The following is a 20,459-nucleotide window of genomic DNA, read 5'->3' on the forward strand; positions in this document are numbered from 1 at the left end:
AGGGTGGTTGCTTGAGAAGGAGGAGGGGTTCTGACAAGACGCTGCCTTCTGCATGCAGGGGCCAAGAAAGCAAGCCTGCCTTGCTTCTGGGTGAGAGCAAGGGATGACAGGCATGGCTGAGGGTCAGCCGTCAGCTTCCTTGCAGCTGCAGGTGTGAGTGACGGATGGTGGGCCCTGAGCCCCACGGAAGGAGCCGTCCTCAGCTGCAAGCAGATTCCACCACGTGCTGGGCTCTCAGAACACTTTGAAGGGGCTCCAGACGCCAGCTGTGCGACCCATGGTGGCCCGGCACATGCTGGGTGGTAACACGGAAGGGACGTGAATGGCACCGTGACTGACATCAGAGGGGCTCCAGACAGGCGCGTGTGTGGCATTCTGTAGCTGGGGTGAGCCCTGCTGTGGGAGCCAGGACAGCCCTGGGCAGAGGGGCGCACCCCGGGTCAGGAGCAGCCTCACTGCCCAGAGGGAGTGCTGCACCTGTAGGTGCAGGGCCCGGGGCCACCACATTTGCCCGCTTGCCGCTGTGCCCAGCCCACTGTTCTCACGGGGCCTCTCACACAGCACATGTGAGTCTCTCATCCCCCAGGGACGCGCCTTTAGGGGCCTGTCCTTTGGTAGGCGTCTGATTTCCATCATTTACACCGAATTCAGTGAAACTAAGCCCTCCTCTTTCTCCCGAGAATTTCTCAGCTGCAATCCTTTAATTCGGAAACAAAAGGGCATTGATCTTTGAGCTGTTGTAAGGAAAGTTTCCACTTTTGATGAAACTTGTCAGAGGCCTTCTCTCTCCCCAGCTGGACCCAGTAGGTGGTGCCGGTATGAGGTCACATCACTTCTGCCAGAGCTTAGTTTAGGAATGTGTGGGTGTGCAGGTTACCCTTCAAAGCAGTTCCTCGTCATCTCCATTCCCCAGGTGGGAGACCAGAGCCCCCCTGTGCCCACGGAGGGGCCCTTGGTCTGGCCTCCTGCACCCCTGGCCCCAGCTCCTCCTGCTTCTGCCTCCTGAACGCTCTGTTGCAGTTGGCTGGAATGTGCAGGTGGTGGGGGTGAGTCTGTTCCCGCAGATTCCACAGTGTTGCCAGGCCTGGCCATCCAGCTCTTTGCACCAAATAGGTGTGTGCACACAGGGCCGGCACTCACCCCCAGATGACCCGGGAATTAGCTGGGAGTGGCCAAGGCTGGCTCCAGCATCCCAGCGATGCCTGTGCTGTCCTTCATGTCTGCTCTTCCCCGTGGGCCCTTGGGCTGCTTTCTTCCTGACACCGGGAAGTGACAGTGTCTGGGACAGTTCTGAATTAAGTCCCTTTGCACACAAATTCCCGCTCTGACAGAGAGCAGAAAGCCAATGAGAACTGCAAAGAATGTTCTTCGCAGAAGGGCGGGGCGGCCAGGGCTCTGTGTCGCTCACTCTGCGGCTGCCTGCGCTGGATCAGCGCTGGCTCACCTTGGTGCCGCCTTGTCGCACAGGAGGGAGCGTGGGGTCTGTGCAGACCCCGACAGAGAAAGGGACATCAGATGGGGCAGGCACCTGCCCGTCCCCGGGGCCTCTGGCGGGCTGAGTTCTGCAGTGGCTGCCAGGGCTACTGCTGGTCCCGTCTGCTGGAGCGCGGGGCTGTCGCTGACTCAGGCGCTTCCATGAGGCAGGTTCCAGTAAGAAACACGGAGAAGGGCAGGAAGGGCCGTCATGCCCGGTGATTATCGCAAGGAAGGGGGCGCCCTGCACACGTCACCTTCCCGGTTTCTGTAGGTAATCAGGGGCGGACAGAGCCCTCGGTCCAGGGCCTGACACGCATGGAGGAAGCACTTCTCTGGGCCGTGGTGCGCGTGGCCTGGGCTCAGCGGCTGCCCTGGCCTGGCAGCTCACCGCGCCTGTGGCATTCAGGACAGGAGAGTGAGAAGGCATGGCTCTGCGTTTCCCCAGCCTGGAGTGCCGGGTTCGGGTGGGCACGGGACTTTGTTTATGTGAGGGTAAGGCTGCAACTCCACAGGCTGCGTTTCCTGCCACAAAGGTTGATGCGGTGGGCAGCTAGGAAGGACACTTTCGCCACCTGGTGACGAGGCTGTGACAGTGACAGGCCAGGGAGGCCACCTGCAGGTTGTGCCTCTGACTCCTCCTTCTTCATCTGAGCTGTGATCAGGAGCACAGGTAGAGCGAGCTAGGCCAGGAAACGCCGATGTGCAAACGTGGAGGCAGCGTGTTTTCAGTTAAAGACGCTCCTCTAGCTCTGTGTCTGCCCACGACCTGTGATGGCTCAAAACTCATGTTTCAGTTCCAGGTTCTCAGCCTCTTTGGGGCGCCCCAGTCTATGGGGATTGCGCGCTTCTGGTCACATTTGGGCGACAGCTTGGCATCTTAGGAGTTCTCCCGAGACGCATCTCCCTCCTTACTCTGTTCCAAGCATGGCTCCTGTGCAGAGCTGGGAGGGACCCACAGTAGCCTCATGACGGTGGCATGCCTGTTTCTTACCTGGGCCCCGTGATGGGACCCAGTGTGGCTCTCATCACAGCCGCTGATCTCAGGGTCTCTCCTCTCTGTGCCAAACCCCCCAGGGCCCACTGCTGTGTTCTGTACCCAAGAGGGATGCGTGGTACCCGTGACCCCACCTGACAGTGCCTCTGCCATTTGAGCATCTGATCGTCAGGGTCACTCCTGTGACGAGGGGCTCCCAGCTGTGACGAGGGGCTCCCAGCTCTGACGAGGGGCTCCCAGCTCTGACGAGGGGCTCCCAGCTGTGACGAGGGGCCCCCAGCTGTGACGAGGGGCTCCCAGCTGTGAGGAGGGACGAGGGGCCCCCAGCTGTGACGAGGGGCCCCCAGCTCTGACGAGGGGCTCCCAGCTGTGAGGAGGGACGAGGGGCTCCCAGCTCTGACGAGGGGCTCCCAGCTCTGACGAGGGGCTCCCAGCTCTGACGAGGGGCTCCCAGCTCTGACGAGGGGCTCCCAGCTGTGACGAGGGGCCCCCAGCTGTGACGAGGGGCTCCCTGCTGTGAGGAGGGACGAGGGGCTCCCAGCTGTGACGAGGGGCTCCCTGCTGTGACAAGGGGCTCCCAGATACCTCCTGGACTCCCGCTGGGGAGTGGGTACCAGCATGGGGCTCCCAATGCCCCCTGACCTAGAGGGATGCTTCTGTCACACGTGCACCAGTCACAAGTTGACCTAAGCCGGGTCATGGCATTTGACCCCTTGCCCTCAGTCCGTCTTTCCAAATGTCCCCTTTTCTTGGGATGACTTCCTGCAGGCACCTCTTCCTTCTTGCGCCGTGGCTGATCCTCAGCTTTGGCTCTTGCCAGGCAGAACTCCAGCCAGAGCAGAACTGAGAGCAACAATAGCAGACAGTAACTTGGCTCACGGTTAGGCAGGCTGGCGGGTCCCGGGAGAGAGACGGGGTGAGAGACAGGTGAGGGGACCTTTGTATGGAAGCCACGTTGAGACAAGTGCATCAGCCCACTCGCAATGGTAGAGCCACACAGTGCTCTGAGCATTTGGCAAGTGCCACTTGACCACCCCCATTCCCCAGATAAGAAGACTGAGGCGCAAGCTCCAGGGTCAGGGAGGGGCAGAAGTGGGCCTGGGTGGGGAGTCTGGTGCTCTACCCCACCACGGCCTCCGATCTGAACTGGACGCCATGATTGCACCTGTGTGCTCCAGGCACCAGGACTGGCAGGGCCGTGCCCGCTGGGTCTCCCGGATGCCCCCCTCCCTGCCCCGTGTTGTACAAGGACCCTGAGGACCGTCCCCATAGAACTGCAGTTTTCCCTGTGCTGATGCTGATGGGGACGTGGCCCTGCCTGCACTTCCATTGCCCTTCCTGGACCGTGGCTTTTGCCGGGGAGCATGGAGACGCCCTGACTCTGCCAAGGCTGTAGCCAGCCCAGTGCCTCCTGTGGGGAGGCTGGAGGAGCGCCCGTGGGAGCCTCCTGTGGTTCAAGGACAGAAAGGCGTGTGCAATGCTTCCTGCCACTCCGCACGCACTCAGCCAGGGGCAGTGTTCCCAGGGCCACACGCAGGTTGGGGGTTGGGGGCCTGTGGCCTGCCTGCCAACCCCTGCCCGGCTCTCCAGATCTCAGAGCACACTGGTGTCTGGTCCTCTGTGGTGGGTGCTGACCGACCCTCCAGGGAGTGTCAAGCGGAGATCGCGTTCTTCATGCCTCCAGTGTGCCCCGCACAGAAACCCTGACCGGGGACCCTCGATCTGACGCTCACACGTCGGGGCAATGAGTGGGAGTGGGGGCGGCATATTTTAGGCAGCTACTGAATGGCCTTTGCTGTGGCGTGAGTTCTGCATCAGAATGGGTATCTACAGTATGTAAGTATTTAAAACTCATCAAATGTGACCGAATGGCATGGGGCACAGCGTAGGGCCCCTCGGTGCTATGACCCTGTCACACTGGGCGCTGATTCGCTAACTTACCCAGATGAAAGGGTGCACCCAGCACTGCCCTCCCTCCTTCCTCCTCGGACGTCGCCATTGCATGAGGTTAGTCCCTAGCGCTCGGCGCGCTTCCTCATTGGCCTCCTGAGCCTGTGCCCACTGCTACAGAAATCCTTGAAGGTGGCGTTTATGCAAATAACACCATGCCACGTGTGTTCTTTGTCACTTACCTGTTTCTCTTTGTGTGTGAGGTTTGGCTGTGAGCCCGCAGACTCACTCATCACTCTGCAGTGCTGTCTGCTGTTCCACCCGGTTAGCAGGCTATGTCTCCATTCACTTATTTACAGACAGCTGTTCCTACCTTTCCTGTGTTAGAAAACAGAGAGGATTTTAGGTTGTCAGTCAAGGCATGTAAATAGTACCCTGTCCTTTCTCTTCTGAGTGTGCAGCCAGCTGAGAAGTGACAGAGCCAGGGGCCAGCGTCCCGGAGCTGGGGGTATCTGTGCCCCTGCTGTCTGCACACCGTGGAGCCCACCTTCCCCACAAGACCCCGAGCATCCTGAGGGAGATGGCGGGGCCTTCTGCTCTGGGGGCTCCGACCCCCAAGGAGGGCAGGTCTGAGGGGCTGACTGCAGAGTCCACCTGAATGCCTCCTCCCGCGCAAGACTGAAGGCAAGAAGAGAAGTCGCAAAGATGTCCCTGCTCCTGGTCCTCTTGCCACGACCTCCTGTGTGCCAGCATCCACGGCCGTCGTCCCATCTGCGTCTCAGCAAGCGTGAGAACTGCGCTGGCCCTCCCTCCTCTGCCCAGGCTTGATGTCACCCTGCGCCCCCTTCAGCCGCACATAGAAAACACGACCTCCCTTGATTCTCGCTTTCCTGAGAGGGAACATTCTTCATAGGAGCCTATTAATGGACCATGTCTGTTTTCTCTTTTGCAAATTGTCATTGAATATACTTTGCTCGTTTTTTTTTTTCCTTTCAGTTAAAAAATAATTCACAATTGATTTCCTGGAATTCTTGCATATTCTAAATACTGGTACTTGTGAGTTCCATCTTCATGACTCCAACAACCGCATTTATCCAGTTTTGTGTGCTTCCGGTCATTTCATCCGCACTACAGTGCTGTGCACGGGCTGCTGTCCCAGTTCCCAGGGCACAGGTGAGGACACTGAGATCCAGCCGTGCCAAGTCACTTACCCATGTGTACACCGTGTGTGGATTTGAAGCCACACTGCTTTTGATCCCTGTAATGTAGTGAGTGAGCTCGCAGCTGGGTAAGGATGGGTGCTGGGGGTGGAAGCCAGAGAACTACCTCTTCCTGGGCCTGATGGGTGTGAAGGGGTTGTCATGTATTCAGTAGGTCCACATTGATCCTGCCCTGCGGTGCAGGGGCCATGGGCACAGGGCATCTGTCACCTTACCCCACATCCCCATGTGTACAGGAGCAGTCCCAGTGTGTGCGCTCTCGGCCTCCCAAGGCTAGTCTGCTCTTGCCCTTCTTCACTATGGCCGCCCAGCACTTAGAATGTACAGCGACATTGACATCTGTCTCAACCCTTCATCCTCTTGCTTACCTTGCCCTCCCCTTTTACAGGTGTTCACTATTTGACAAGCAGAGAGCTATATATAGAGAGAAAACTCCAATCCACTGGTTCATATCTCACATTACAAACAGTGGTGGGGAGGGGAGGGATGGGGGATGGAAGGGGGCGGCAAAGCCAGAAGCCAGGAACAAAAGCCAGGTCTCCCACATGGGTGGCAGTGACCCAGTTGTTCGAGTCTTATCTGCTGCTCATCAGGCTCCCGGCTCCTGCTTGCTGCTCACGCAGACCTGGGCAGATCAGGACCCAGACCTGGCCACTGGACCCAGGCCCTCTGACATGGGAGGCAGTCATGCTCACCCCTCAGCTCAATGCCCACCCCAGCCCTTCTGTCTTTTCCGCCTTCCCCATCTTCCTGCCTTGCTTAACCGTCTTCCAGTTTGCTCGCTGCCCTGTCATTTCCACCAACAATGGCAGTTTTGCCTTTGAGGCTGTCAGCTGGCATGTCCTGCTGCTGGGTTGGCTTCTCTGATTTCCCTCAGCAGACCAAGCCTTTGAGGTGGGTGCCGTGTGTTTCTTGATAGCTCTCCTTGAGAAGACCAGCTTCCGCAATAGCGTGGGAAGCTTGTGCGGCTCTCAGTGGAAGGACGGATGCGCTGGTTATGTGACCTGGGGAGCCTGCTCCTCGGGTTCTTGCATGGAGTCTCTGATCTGCAGGATGCATTTCCCAGTTTGCAAGATGGCTGTGTTGACCTCTTGTACACTTTGTAGTGGGGTTTTAAAAAGAGTTTGTCAGCTGGGTAAGAAGGCGTGACTCCTTGGTCATTCAGCATAAATTCTTAGCTGTTAAGGAGGACACTGACAGGTGGTGCAGAGAGAACCTACACAGAATGTGGCGTGGCAGGGGCAGGCGTTGTGGAGCAGGGAAGTGAGCCACTCCGTGGGCGCCTGCATCCCGTACACGAGTCTGGCTTGGGTCCCACCTTTGCTTCTGATGCAGCTTCCTGCCAGTGTGCATTCTGGGAGGCAGCAGGTGATGGCTCAAGTACGTGAGTCCTTGCCACCTATGTGGGAGACTCAGATGGAATTCCTAGCTCTTGGGTTCAGCCTGGCCCTTCCCCGACTGTTGTGGGTAATTGGGGGAGTGATATAGTGGATGGTCCATCTCTCTTTCTCTCTCTCTCTCTCTCTCCCCCCTCTGTATATGTGTGTGTATTTTCTGCCTTCTAAATAAGTAATAATAAATGCATAAACTTTAAAAAATTAATGTGCATGGCATCTGTAGAAGGCTCAAAACCAGCCCTGGTTTCTCCCTTCCGACCACAGATTGTATGTTCACCTGACCCATTTCCGCACACTCCTCACCCTCCACCGGGCCTTTCTTTAAAGTCACTGCCTTGGCGTCTGTGCCTTACTTGGATCTGTGTCTGTTCTTTCTGGGGATTAGGAATCATGGCTCTTCTCAGTAGAGGATCTGTCTTCTTTCTCCTTTTCTCAGGGGAGGCACCTCGTCCTTGAGCAGGTTTCTGTGACGGGTTGCACAGCTCTCCCTGAGTAAGGCTGCAGACTTTATCTTTCATGCTTTCCATCAAATTATAATCTTAGTGTCCATGTCTTTCTAACCGTGTATCTCTCGATTCAGTCAATATCGACTGAGCTTGGTTCAGTCGGTTTTCCACTATTATAACAAAATATCCGAGGCTTTGTATGGTGTAAAGAAAATGGATTAAATTAGCTCACAGTGTTGGAGGCTGAGTCCAAGATCGGGCAGTCCTCTTGGTTCTGCCTCTGGTGAGGGCCCATGGTAGATATGGCAGGAGCAGATGAGAGAGGGAGAGATCCCATGGCAGGAGCAGGCCTGAGAGGGAGAGGGAGAGATCCCACGTCAGGGGCAGAAGAGAGAGGGAGAGAGGGAGAGATCCCACAGCAGGGGCAGATGAGAGAGGGAGAGATCCCACGGCAGGGGCAGAAGAGAGAGGGAGAGAGGGAGAGATCCCATAGCAGGGGAGCAGATGAGGGAGAGATCCCACAGCAGGGGCAGATGAGAGAGGGAGAGAGGGAGAGATCCCACGGCAGGGGCAGAAGAGAGAGGGAGAGAGGGAGAGATCCCATAGCAGGGGAGCAGATGAGGGAGAGATCCCACAGCAGGGGCAGATGAGAGAGGGAGAGAGGGAGAGATCCCACGGCAGGGGCAGATGAGAGAGGGAGAGATCCCATGGCAGGAGCAGGCCTGAGAGGGAGAGGGAGAGATCCCACGTCAGGGGCAGAAGAGAGAGGGAGAGAGGGAGAGATCCCATAGCAGGGGCAGATGAGAGAGGGAGAGATCCCACGGCAGGGGCAGAAGAGAGAGGGAGAGGGAGAGATCCCACGGCAGGGGAGCAGATGAGAGAGGGAGAGATCCCACAGCAGGGGCAGATGAGAGAGGGAGAGATCCCACAGCAGGGGCAGATGAGAGAGGGAGAGGGAGTGATCATGTGACAAGGCGAGAAACCAGGGGGAGATTGAGGGGTCAGGATTTCTGTTTGCTAACAACTCCCTTCTGGTAGAACTAACTGGGGTTCCATGAGAACTGTGTTAATCCCCTCTGTGGACAGCATGCCCAGTAACTTAGCCACCTCACACTAGGCCCCATCTCTTAAAGGTGCCACCACCTTCACACCACCAGCTCGGGCACACGGGAGCAGCCTGCTCAGCACTGTGCACTGACCCCAGTGCTGTGATGATCACGGATGCGACAGAGCAACAGCTCTGGCCCGGGAGTTGCCTGAATTGGTCCCCATCTGTGGGGAGCAACTCGGACTAGACTAAGTTACTGGAATTAAGACTTATTCTATGCATCTGCTCTCCCACAATATGGCGCTGAGAAGGGAGTAACAACTTCTACGCAGCTGCCTCTCGCCAACTTGAGTGATGACCTGCAGGAGCTGATCCTGCTCCTGATTGGAGGAGAGCAGCGTACTCGGCGTGTGGGTAGCAGAGTTGGGATTGGTGGAAGAGGACTATAAAGGAGGAGAGAGACAACATGCACCAGGAACATCTATCTGAAGGAACACCTGTGCAGCCCCCAAGAGAGCCGGCCGGCGGTGTGCCACTCCCCCGTGGAAGTGGGGATAGTGGCCAGGGGGAACCGCCCTTCCACGGAGGTGGAAGGGTCAGTAGCCAACCCGGGAAGAACCAGCAGCAAACCCAGGGAGGGCCGAGCAGACAAAAGAACAGCGCAGGGTCCTGTGTCGTTCCTCCACGAAGAGGGGGAGCGACACCCATCCATCCAGACTGGAATTAGGGACATTGGTAACAGGGGCTCTGTGCTCCATGCCTGGCAGGCTTCCCAGGTCTGGAGATGGAGAAGAGTTTCAAGGAGAGAATTGGGGGAGGCAGACATGAGGGCCTGGACCTGATTTCAGTTACTCTTATTTTGTGTCTTTGTAGAATCCACTGATTTGGGAGTTAGGGGCAATAAATGCAGCCTCTCTCCTGATGCATGGGATAACAAAATGGGGAGGAGAGTTAGTTGTGGGTTTTTTTTTTTTTTAAGTTGAATAGCTTTTGTTGAGAAAGTTCCTTAATGAAATCTCTTAGTCATTCTTTACTTTCTTCTCCATGTTTAAGCGAATCCCGTCTGTGGCAGCTTCATATTTCCTTGGGAACTTGTCCTGGGATGCTCACGCCTCCCACCCGTCAGCCTGGAAGTGTTCCCTGTCCCCCAGGCCCCAGAGCCAGTGCGTCTCACAGCAAGGGGTGTCACAGCACCAACTCCCACAGCTCACAGTGAAACGCTCACACTGGACCTGTCGCGGTGCCTGCTGTTCAGGAGTCCAAGTGCTGAAACAGGCGCTCTCACTTCCCGCCCTTGCCAAGGACAGCGTGGAGCAGGAGGAGGCCGTTCAGCTGAATCCGAGGAAAAGGTGTTGCCTTCCTAAGCAGGTGGGGCTCCTGGTGGATGATAGGGGGCACTGGTGTGCAGATGTGAGATCAGAGCCAGAGTCGCACCTGCTGTCTGCTATGATTCAGAGCCTGGTGCTTTCGTGGGTGTAATGACTATAATCAACAGTCTTGAAGTTAAACAATGCAAAGCTTCTTAGATGACTAATTGCACCTGAGTTCATTAATGTACACTACATGTGATAAGAGGGAAAGCTCCTGGTGATGACTCAGGCAGGAGTGTTAACCCCACCCTCCCCACTGCTCATGATCACAGACATCTTCAGTTTATGTACAAAGCATTTGATTTAAACATGATCCACTTTCATAGGCTGCCTATCTTATCAAAGAATGGTTTCGTATATAAACTATGGCACCCATTCCTACTTAATTGTTCGGAAGTAAATTCAATGTTTGTTATACAGTTCCTGCTGCCCATGTGAATAATGTGCAGCTGTGTGTATGATTCTGGGTGATGTAAGGGCCTCACTGGTTATGGTTAATTCCGCCTTACTTACCACTGAGTGAATGCTGTCACTTAGCCTGGACTATGCGTGTTGTGTTCACATGGATTTCACTAAAAGTTACGACCCAGCATATCTGTTCTTCATTCTTCTGCTCTATGTTTGAGGGTCTGTTTCTTAGATCTATTTTTAAGAATGCTGTTTGTAAGACCGAGTCCCTGGGGTGGCGTGAAAGCCACATAAGGGAGAAGGCACCTGTCTGAGAGGCTGGTCCGATGTACTCCCTTTGCTGGCCCTTCTTACCACTCCAGATAGCAGCCACACCCTGGAAAGGCACAAGTGGTCACCTCTCTGGCCTCAGGACCAGAACGCACGAACAGAGAGAGGATGTCTCTATCCCCACTCCTGCTGGGGAGAAGCCTTGCCTTTATCCAGTGGCACTTGTGACTATCTCTGGCATGGGGAGGGTGCCTTCACAGTGGATTCTCTTTCCCCAATGCCCGTGTTTCTGTAGGTGAGGCATCCAGATTCTCGGTGCGCCCACCTTGGAAGTGCCACGGGAAGAGGCGTCCTGCACGAGACGTGGGCTGTGCTTTGTGACAAGAAGTAGCATTGTTTCAAGGTTGGGTTACCCCTAATTACGATGTTCTGGGAAAAGAATAGCTTCAGGAGAGGAGGAGCAATTCCCTCGTCCAAGTGGAAAAAGGTGCCGTGGAGGCTGCGGCCGCGGGGCGAGGATATGATGGTGGCTGGGCCCGCCCGGCTCTGGTTTCCACAGTGGGGTGAAACGTGCGACATGGCAGAGGCCTCTGCAGACGGCACTTCTTTAGCTTCCTAGGACCTAGTGGTTAGAATGGGAACAGCAATTTGGAATCTGATCTGCCATGGAGCAGGCAGACCCTGGACCACAGTCCCTTATCCTGAGGTTGGCTTGCTGGCTGTCCCTGTTGACCACACTGGTAGGGTTACAGCTGTGGGTTAGAGAAATGAGCCCAGGGGCTGGCATTGTGGTGTAGCAGGTGAAGCCACTGCCTGCAGTGCTGACATCCCACATGGGCGCTGCTTCAAGTCCCGGCTGCTCCACTTCCGATCCAGCTCTCTGCTGTGGCCGTTGCAGCCATTTGGGGAGTGAACCAGCAGATGGAAGACTCTCTCTCTCTCTCTCTCTCTCTCTCTCATTCTCTCCCTCTCTCTGGTTCTTCTATGCTATTGCCTCTCTGCATCTCTCTCAAATAAATAAATCTTTAAAAAGAGAGAGAGAGAAATGAGCCAAAAAAGAACCCTGTGGCCCAGACTTCCAGATTGGCCCTGAAGACTGGGCCCCAGGCCCTGTGCTGGAACCCACAGCCAGGACAGTGGGGCACGGTTTCCCATCTGCCCCTTGCCAGCCCCTGTCCATCTCCAGTGGTGTAAGGCACAGTGCTCTGCTCCAGGACGCTGCACTGGCCATCCTGAGGCACGGAGCTGTGTGCTGTTGGAATGTGTGTGTCCAGGCAGCACGGACCTGAGCTGTGAGATGGACCACGAGAAGGCCCTGGGTCTCCACCAGCTTCTTCAGAGTCCACGCTGACTTCCTCTGTGGCGCGGCAGCTCTGGGCATGCCTGGCCGTAGCTTCTGGGCCGACTGCTGCGTTCACCTGGGTGTGGGGCATTTGATTTAGGACAGACCCTGCAGTAGCCGAAGCCTCTGCAGGGTACAGGTACGGGCCTGGGTGATGGCTTAGTGGGGAGGAAGTGTCCCGCTCTGCCCGCGTGGGGATCAGAGACGGCTTCCTAGAAGGGGCAGCCTGTGCAGGTCTGGGAGCAGCAAGAGGTCAGACGGGCTTTCCTGAGAAGGCGCTGCGGCTTGCGTGGGGTCCGGGAAAGCAGAGCGTGGGTGGGGCAGGGCTCTCCCTGAGCTCACAGTCCGAGGCCCAGCACTGTGTGTGTCCCAGAAGCAGCAGAGGTGCCCAGCAGGGGTCAGAGCAGAGCGCCTGAATCCTGGGCAGGGTTCACTGGGCTGTGGGTCCCTGGGTTGGGATGGGGCTGCCCTGGGCTGTGGGGCCCCACCAGCTCACAGCAGAGAGGAGCATAAATATGATGGAAGCAGACTTCTGCCATGGGACCTGGGACCTGGGCAGGGCTCACGGCAACCCCCATGTCAGAAAAAAGCTCTGGCTTCTGAGACCTCCTTGAGGGCTTTGGCCCAGGTCGGACCAGAAGATACATGGTGGGCATCGCAGTCTGCTGGCGCTGTGATCACAGAACGCCTGAAACTGGGAAATTTGTAATGAGCAGAAACGTTTCAGCCGCAGTTCTGGAGGCAAGGAAGCACAAGACCAAGGTGCCGGCACCTGGGAAGGCCGTCTTGCTGCGTCACTACCTGGCGGCAGGGCCGGCGTCGTGGTGTACCGGGTTAAGCTGCTGTTTGCAACTCCAGCTGCTCCAGTGCCCATCCAGCTCCCTGCAGGTCCTGGGAGAGCAGCAGCAGACGACCCAAGTGCTTGGGCCCCTGCTACTCTTGAGGGATACCAGGCTTCTAACTTAGGCCTGGCCCATTGCGGCCACTAGGGGAGTGAACTAGAGCATCCCATCTCTCTCTGTCTCTCTGCCTTTCAAACAAATAAATAGTTAAAAAAGAAGAGCAGGTGGTGGAAGGTGAGTGAGCAAGAGGGACCAAGCTTGCCCTTTTGTAGCCCTCCAGTCACAGCCAGAGGGCAGAGCCCTGGTGACTGGTCACCTCCTATGGGTAGGCAATGAGAGGACACGTGCTCACACGGGGCAGTGGGCCTCTGAGCAAGCTGTCCAGATTTCCCACTGCTCAAGGCAGCCTCGCTTTGCCAGGGGCCTGGGGCAGGCTGGGGCCTAGGCTGGGAGTGAATCAGAGCCCAGCCTGGGTGCCCAAGGCAGACGCGGGTGGCGGGAAGAAGCCTGAGAGGCACCTGCTCACAGAGATCTTGAATCCAAACATCGGATCTGGCTCTCGGGAAGTGAACAAACCTTCCCAGAGTTGAGTCTGAACATTCAATGTGAAGGTAAAGCTCACAATCAAAGTTTTGATAAAGTTGCAAAACATTTAAGGAGATAACATCCCAGCCTGTGCACATGGGTGTGTTGACATCACCACTCCAGTGCCCTAAGCAGCATCTCGGGCACGTGCTGGCCAGCCAACCCCATCTGACGGTGCGCTCCCCCGTGTGAGGGCTGCTGGGCCAGGCAGAGGCTGCCCTGGGCACCTGGAGCTGTTTCCTCTGCAGCTGCACTCTCTGCTGTTTCCCCGGTGCAGCCGCTGGCACCTGGCAGAGGGGCCCTCCCCACCTCCTTTCATGTTCCCAACTTAAATGCCGCTTTCCCCTCCTCCCTGGAGGACAGCCCGGGGCAGGGGTGGGTGCCAGGCACACCCTGATATCTCAGCCCCTTGCTCCTTGAGAACACAGGGGTGGTGCCCTCCCCCCTGGGGGCAGTACAGCCTGGCTCGCCATCATCCAGTCCACGTTTTGGGCCGACGGCTGTGCTCGGAGCCCTGGGGGGTGAGCTGCCGCTCATGTGCGGTAAGCCTGAGTCTTGCAGCTCAAAGTCTCTGCTTTGAAAACTCAGAATGATTGCTCCTTCCGCTTGCAGTGTCTGTCTGCGCTTTAGGCAAAGGTGCTGAACCCGAGGACAGACAGCAGCAGCAAGGGCAGCACTGGTTATGGTGGCAAAAAAGAAAAGAAAAAAAAATCATACTGTGCCCAAAATATTTCCCAGAGCTTCTAAGGCACAAACCAGGTCGCTATTCTGTTTTTGGGGTGCTCTGAGTTTGTCAAGGTTTCTTTTTCTTTTCTTTTTTTTTTTTTTTTTTTTTTTTTTTTTTGCCACACAGTCACACATAGAGAGATGCAGACACACAGAGGCACACACAGAGACGACACGCACACAGAGACACACTCAGACTTGCTCACACACACACGGGAGACACAGAGCCGCACACAGATGCACACACAGGTCCTGACTCCCTGGCGGGGTGACTGGTCAGGCACCTGAGAACCAGATGTTCTGAGCTGGACTCAGTCTCGCTTCACGCCGTAACAGGGCGCTCAGTGTCGTGCCAGGGGGCGTCCGTGGGTGTCGCTTGTGTTCTGCCCCTCCTGAGTGGTGTTTGTGTCACCGATGCAGTTCACAGAGGCAAATGGGGTTTCCATGCACTTGGCCACCCCCTCCCCATGTATGTGTCTTTGAAAATGCAAATTGCCATCTGCTGATTTCTGCTCTCAGAGGCGGGGTAGGGTCTGCATGTGCTGGTCCTGTCTGGCCTTCACTCAGCTCAGACCAGCACTGGGACACTGAGGGGGTCACCTGGAGGGAAGTGGGGGGCAGCGGACTCTACCTCCTTTCCAGGGATGGATCTAATGACTTAACTGGCTCCAAAAGGCAGCGCTTGGGCCAATGGCTTTCAGAAGCACGAGAGGCAAATGTAAGGCCAGTGCTGGGGGCCATGGCGATACACGTGGTGGATGGAGCTGGGCCAGGAGGCCTCAGGGGAGCCCGGAGCTGCCGTGCGTTTGTAGCCAGGAGCCCCCATGCCTCACAGCCCAGCGTCCTGGGCAGGCTGTGCCCGTGCCCCTCAGCCCCAGGCCAGCACCCCTGCCCCCATGCCTCACAGCCCAGCATCCTGGGCAGGCTGTGCCCGTGCCATCAGCCCCAGGCCAGCACCCCTGCCCCCATGCCTCACAGCCCAGCATCCTGGGCAGGCTGTGCCCCTCAGCCCCAGGCCAGCACCCCTGCCCCCATGCCTCACAGCCCAGCATCCTGGGCAGGCTGTGCCCCTCAGCCCCAGGCCAGCACCCCTGCCCCCATGCCTCACAGCCCAGCGTCCTGGGCAGGCTGTGCCCGTGCCCTCAGCCCCAGGCCAGCACCCCTGCCCCCATGCCTCACAGCCCAGCATCCTGGGCAGGCTGTGCCCGTGCCCCTCAGCCCCAGGTCAGCACCCCTGCAGGTGTGTTTCCGCCTTGCTCCAGGAGAGCAGGAGCGATGTCCACACCGCTGGTGGCCAGGGCTTGCTCCAAGGACTGCCTGTCTCTCCTCCCATCGGCCCTCCCCTTCCTTCCCTGTTTTGGATTCTTCTTAACTGACCAGCTCGGAAACCCTGGGAATGCTCCAGGCCAGACCGGGGGCATCTTGGCTCTGGGACAGGGATGACTCCTTGTGATGAGCGCTTGGGCAGGAATTCAGGAGCAATGTATTATTTGCTCAATTTTGAAAGAAACATCCCCTTTCTTCAAAAGACAGTTACAGAGAAGTGCAATAGGCTGACAGCTAAAACCCCAAGCTGCTCTGAGGGAGGTGGGAACAGGTGTGTGCCTGCGCCCAAGGAGACCTGCGACCTGCCCTGACTCCTCTGTCCGTGCCTGCCTTGTTTTCCACACCACTAAAATGCTTGGTGTTTTCACCACATGTTCAGAGGAAGAAAAAAACCAGTGTTTTCAGGTGAGGACACTGACAGCGTGACCCTGACCGCGGGCTTGTGTTTCAGGTGTCCCCGTGCGAGCGGTGCCGCTGCGAGGCCAATGGCGAAGTCCTGTGCACAGTGTCAGCGTGTCCCCAGACCGAGTGCGTGGACCCCGTGTACGAGCCTGACCAGTGCTGCCCCATCTGCAAAAACGGTACGTGCAGCCCGCCAGGGACAAGGGCACTGCTGCCCACTGCTTCCCAGGGAACGGAGTCTGTGGACGTGTGTGAGGGTGAACACATGTGCCCCGCACACACATGCACTTAATGTGATGTTTTGGCCATGTGTGGGGTGTGGCTGGGAGTTGCGGTGTAGGGAAGTCTCTTCTGTCTTGTTGGTATCAGCCCCATGTTTTATGGATGTTAAGTTCTTTGGGAAGCACTCAATTTCCACCACTGAGGAGAGTTACTTATTTTAATTTAACTTTGTTTGTTCTTGCAAAGCTCTTTCTCTGTTTCTAAGATAAATCAAACATGCTGCTTGGGCTCAATTTCTTTTCATTACTAAGTGAATTAAACTCGGAGCATACTTGAATATTTGTCATAAACAAATTAGGCAGGAAGAGAGCCCCCTTATTCCCAGGGTGAGCCCCTGGGAGATCAGAAGCCTTGCTGGCATTTTGAGAATGACAAGCAGATGTTCTTGGTCTCAGTGTAGCCAGGGCGTGGTTCCCAGCCCTGAGTAAGAGGGTGATCCTGTACGCGAGGTCTGAGCACTGTTCCGGGCATCACTGGTTTGGAGAGTATTTGATGAGAATGGGCTTAGCATGGTGGGAAGGGTGACAGACAGAGAGGTTGGAGACGATGTGGAAGAGAGCACACTCTGGAGATGCAGTGAGGGACTGGTATGTCCGGGTGCCATCCCACGGCGCCTGCTGGGTCTCCACAGGGGAGCATGGCGCATGCCCTTGTGATGTCATCAGCCCCTTACCTGGGGCCGCTGGGCCGCGGCTTGGTCAGTGGTGGGCAAGCTGTGGGTAGACAGTCAGACAAGGGTGTTTGCAGTGTTTGGAACAGCTGTGAGGTGCCTGTCACGCCTGTCAGAACTGTGTGGTCCATGAGGTGCCACACATACCTTTGTCTATCCACATGCCCAGATTTCGTCACAACGTGTTGTCTCACACTTGAAATAAATAAATGGAAGAAAGAATAAAGTTCCTTTTGATGAAGGGTGGTCCTGAATGAGCAAGATTGCTGGTTAGAATGTAATGATTACAGAGCCCCGGCACCACCAGTCCAGGGGATGTCAGTGGACAGTGTCCATAGAAAGACACTAGGCACTGGCCACATGATGAGGCATTGGCTATTCTTAGTGTGCATTACTTGTGAAGAAACTTTGACTCCTTTAGCTGAGAATCAGGTCAATGCCAGCTGTGAGATGGAGGGAAATGAATACACTTTGCTCCTATTAATGAGAAATAATCGGGGGGCAGAACTGCAGCTTGGGGAAGGAAAAGTCGGTGAAACGGTGGGCGGAGTTCCCTGGGGCTGGACTGGACTGTGGCAGCACCGCTGCTCTTCCAGCAGAAGTGAGGGCTGCCTTTGGGCCATAGATCTCTCATGGTGGGGAAGGAACTGTGGAGTAACTTCATCTTCAGTCAAATGATATTGAGCAAGTGGTTTAAATACTGGTGGATCAAACACTTGGCATCTTAAGTATCCAGGATATTTCACATTTCTCTTCCAATTGTGATTAGAAACAAAGCTTTGGCTTTAGATACCTGGAGAATCTTATTATGGTGTTTACAATAGATGGAAACACGAGATTTTGATATCTCAAGCCTTTTTTAATATGCCTTTTTCTTTTATTTTTAAAAAAAGATTTATTTATTTATTTATTTGAAAGGTAGAGTTACATAGAGAGAGAGACAGAGTAAGAGAGAGATCTCCCATCCTGTTTCACTCCCTAAATGGCTGCAACAGCTGGAGCTGGGCTGATCTGAAGCCAGGAGCCAGAGCTTGTTCCCATCTCCCTCACGGGTGCTGCCTTCCTAGGAGCATCAGCAGGGAGTTGGATCAGAAGTGGAACAGCCGGGTCTCAAACCGGCGCCTATATGGGATGCTGGCACTTGGGATGCTGGCTCTGCAGGTGGCAGCTTAACCCACTATGCCACAGCACCGGCCCCTAATCTGCCTTGTTCCCTAGGAAAATCTTAGAACTGAAGAAAAGTTTAACTAATTGGACAAGAGCCAATTGTACATCCCGTGTTTACCCATTGTTAGTGTTTTGCTTCATCTCCTCTGTCTCTGCCTTTGTCCTTCTTGCTCTCCATCTTTGCAAATAAATAACCCAGCACCATAAACAGATTTACTTATTTTGGCAGGGACAGTGTATGTTCTATTTATACCACCACCAGCAGGAAATCTACCGAGTAGAGTTCAGGATTTCTTTGCAGTTCTTTTGCCCTTAGTATTTATTCCACTTAGGTGGACAACCAGAGAATTACCTATTGAAGGTATTTGACTGAATTCTTTATCATGTGTGGATATGTTAACATTTATAAATATTCAAAATAATTTGTTTATATTCAAAATTTTGTCATTCAAGATATAATTTTATTTTTTGAGTAAGCAAAAAATCAAAAGTGAAAGCTCTATAAATAAAGTGTACTTAGAGACACACGGTATGTTTTATTGTTGCACTGATGGTTTGAGCAGCCTGGAAACTTCTGAATGTCCAGCCTTGACCTGTGTACTTGAGAAACAGCATGGGATGAAAGAAGGCAGGGTTTTGTGGAGGGAAGTTTGGGAAAAATTAGAGATTTTCAGAAGTTGATTAATGTGTTTTTTAAAAACTAGACATATGTGATATCATTGGCTGGATCCAGTTATATCAAAATAGCAGACAGCAACTTCCTTTTTCAGGAATAAACTGAAGATAACTTGCAATGTGTCTAATCACATTTGTGTTTTGTTTGACAGAACTTGGCTTTCAGCTGCCTCTAGTGCCAGGGTGTTCTGACCTTGTCAGGGCAGGCTGGATGTAGAACCTACAGTGCAGGAGGGCTAGGAGACTGGACGGCTTTTCTGTCAGAAGCTGACACACTGGCCTACCCGCCCGAGGCGGCTGGAGCACGCGCAGGGACCCAGCCCTGCCTTCCCACACGCAGAAGTGTGTTTGCTTAAAGAACTGCACACCGGTCTGCTGTGTCACGCGTGAGAGGCACCAGAATCGGTGTTCTAGCTGAAGTCAGTGCCTGGGTAGAATTAGGGTGGTGACACAGGCAAGTCTCCGGAGCCTGACCTTTGCCCCTTACTTCAGCACGTCCTGACCTGCAGCCTGAAATAGCTCAGTCTCCCCGCAGGAGGAAAATCGCGGTTCAGTTCCCACTGCCAAGGTCACCCGCACCAAAGGAGCAAGAGTTGGAACAAGATTGCCCTGAATACAAATAAATGATCACAAATCAAATGCATTCACTGTGTTGACTTCGCGTAAATCAGTCTTCCAGGGTGTCACATGTGGTAAAATGGATGTTGCGTGGCACTGTTCTGGTTTTTCCTGTCTCGCTTTCTCCCACAACTGCACACACCACGAGCGCCATCTTGAACTTCCAGCGGCGCGCTCTCCAGGCAGGCCTGGGTCTTCAGTGCGCATGTCTGCATGCGGCCGGCTGCAGCAGTCTTGCTTTACGGCTAGAGGAGGAGGACGTCAGTGCTGAAACAGGAAAGCCGGCGGGCATCTCGGAGGTGGAATACGGCACCCACGGGGCCGCCATGTCGCGCGCGCCCCAGGCCTGGAGACCCAGCGGGGTCTCCCTCCGGTGGTTACCTGCGGCTCCGGTTTCACGGTTTCACAAGAAGATGGGTATGACCAGTTTATTTGGCAGGAAAATGACAAACTTAGCATTTGTAAGCGGAGCCCAGAGGTGTCGTCGATGAGACGAGTCCGGGCGAGTCCCGGCCGAGTTGAGGTCTTGTTTTCTCCCGCGTGTTTCAGAATCGTTAGGCGCGCGCGGGCTCGAGTGCGTGTCGTTCCCACGAAGGACAGCCTCCCCACGCCAGCAGGCCTGAACATGCCCGGGATCTCAGCAGAGAAGCCGCGGCGCAGTCTCGGGGAAACGCGCTGTGGTTATTCACGGAGGACAGGCCTGTGTCTACGCAGACAGAATGACATTCGGGTTTCGCGAGGTTGATGAGGCTGAAGTCAGCTGCGCTTAGCTTGCCGGCAACAAACAAGCGGAAGCGAGTGAAGAACCGAAGTTGCGAGTAGCAGCATGCAGCTCAGCGAGGCAGGGCCAACCCTGCGGCCTGGCACGGGCCCCCGAGCTTGAGGGAGATTAAAGAAGCCCAAGTGAAAGGAGAGAGGGAATTTTATGATCACAAGATTAAGTAAGGGAAGATGCGTGTTGGACTCAGACTCATCCATTGACTCAGCACAAATCCGGTCAAAAATCCACTGGTGTTTCCGGGTCTCCCATGTGGGTGCAGGGGCCCAAGGACCCGGGCCATCCTCCACTGCTTTCCCAGGCCTCAGCAGAGAGCTGGATCAGAAGTGGAGCAGCCAGGACCAGAACCGGTGCCCACATGGGATCCCGGCGCTTCAGGCCAGGGCCCTAAACTGCTGTGCCACAGTTTAAATAATACATTAGTCAATGAAGAAAACAGATCTTGGAAAAAAACTGAATAATAAAAAATGAAAGCAACGTACATTTTGTGGGATGATGCTAAAGTGGCCACTTAGAATGAAATTTAT

At 55.2% G+C, this 20,459-nt stretch overlaps 1 protein-coding gene across 2 annotated transcripts in view; it reads left to right on the forward strand.

Moving 5' to 3' along the window:
• Positions 1-20,459, forward strand: part of VWC2 (von Willebrand factor C domain containing 2) — a 101,888-nt gene that overhangs the window by 13,370 nt on the left and 68,059 nt on the right. The window contains exons 1-3 of one of the 2 annotated variants that reach the window (XM_089315972.1): positions 8,732-9,066; positions 9,525-9,839; positions 15,792-15,921. In XM_089315972.1, the coding sequence (XP_089172098.1) occupies positions 8,938-9,066; positions 9,525-9,839; positions 15,792-15,921 (574 nt within the window). In that variant the 5' untranslated portion in view covers positions 8,732-8,937. Of the gene's footprint in view, positions 1-8,731; positions 9,067-9,524; positions 9,840-15,791; positions 15,922-20,459 lie in introns of those variants that run through there. The other variant, XM_017337642.4, reaches the window with a different exon arrangement.

The sequence above is a fragment of the Oryctolagus cuniculus genome, chromosome 16 (genome assembly GCF_051225735.1).
Source record: "Oryctolagus cuniculus isolate XC-2025 breed Fujian yellow rabbit chromosome 16, ASM5122573v1, whole genome shotgun sequence".
NCBI lineage: Eukaryota > Metazoa > Chordata > Mammalia > Lagomorpha > Leporidae > Oryctolagus > Oryctolagus cuniculus.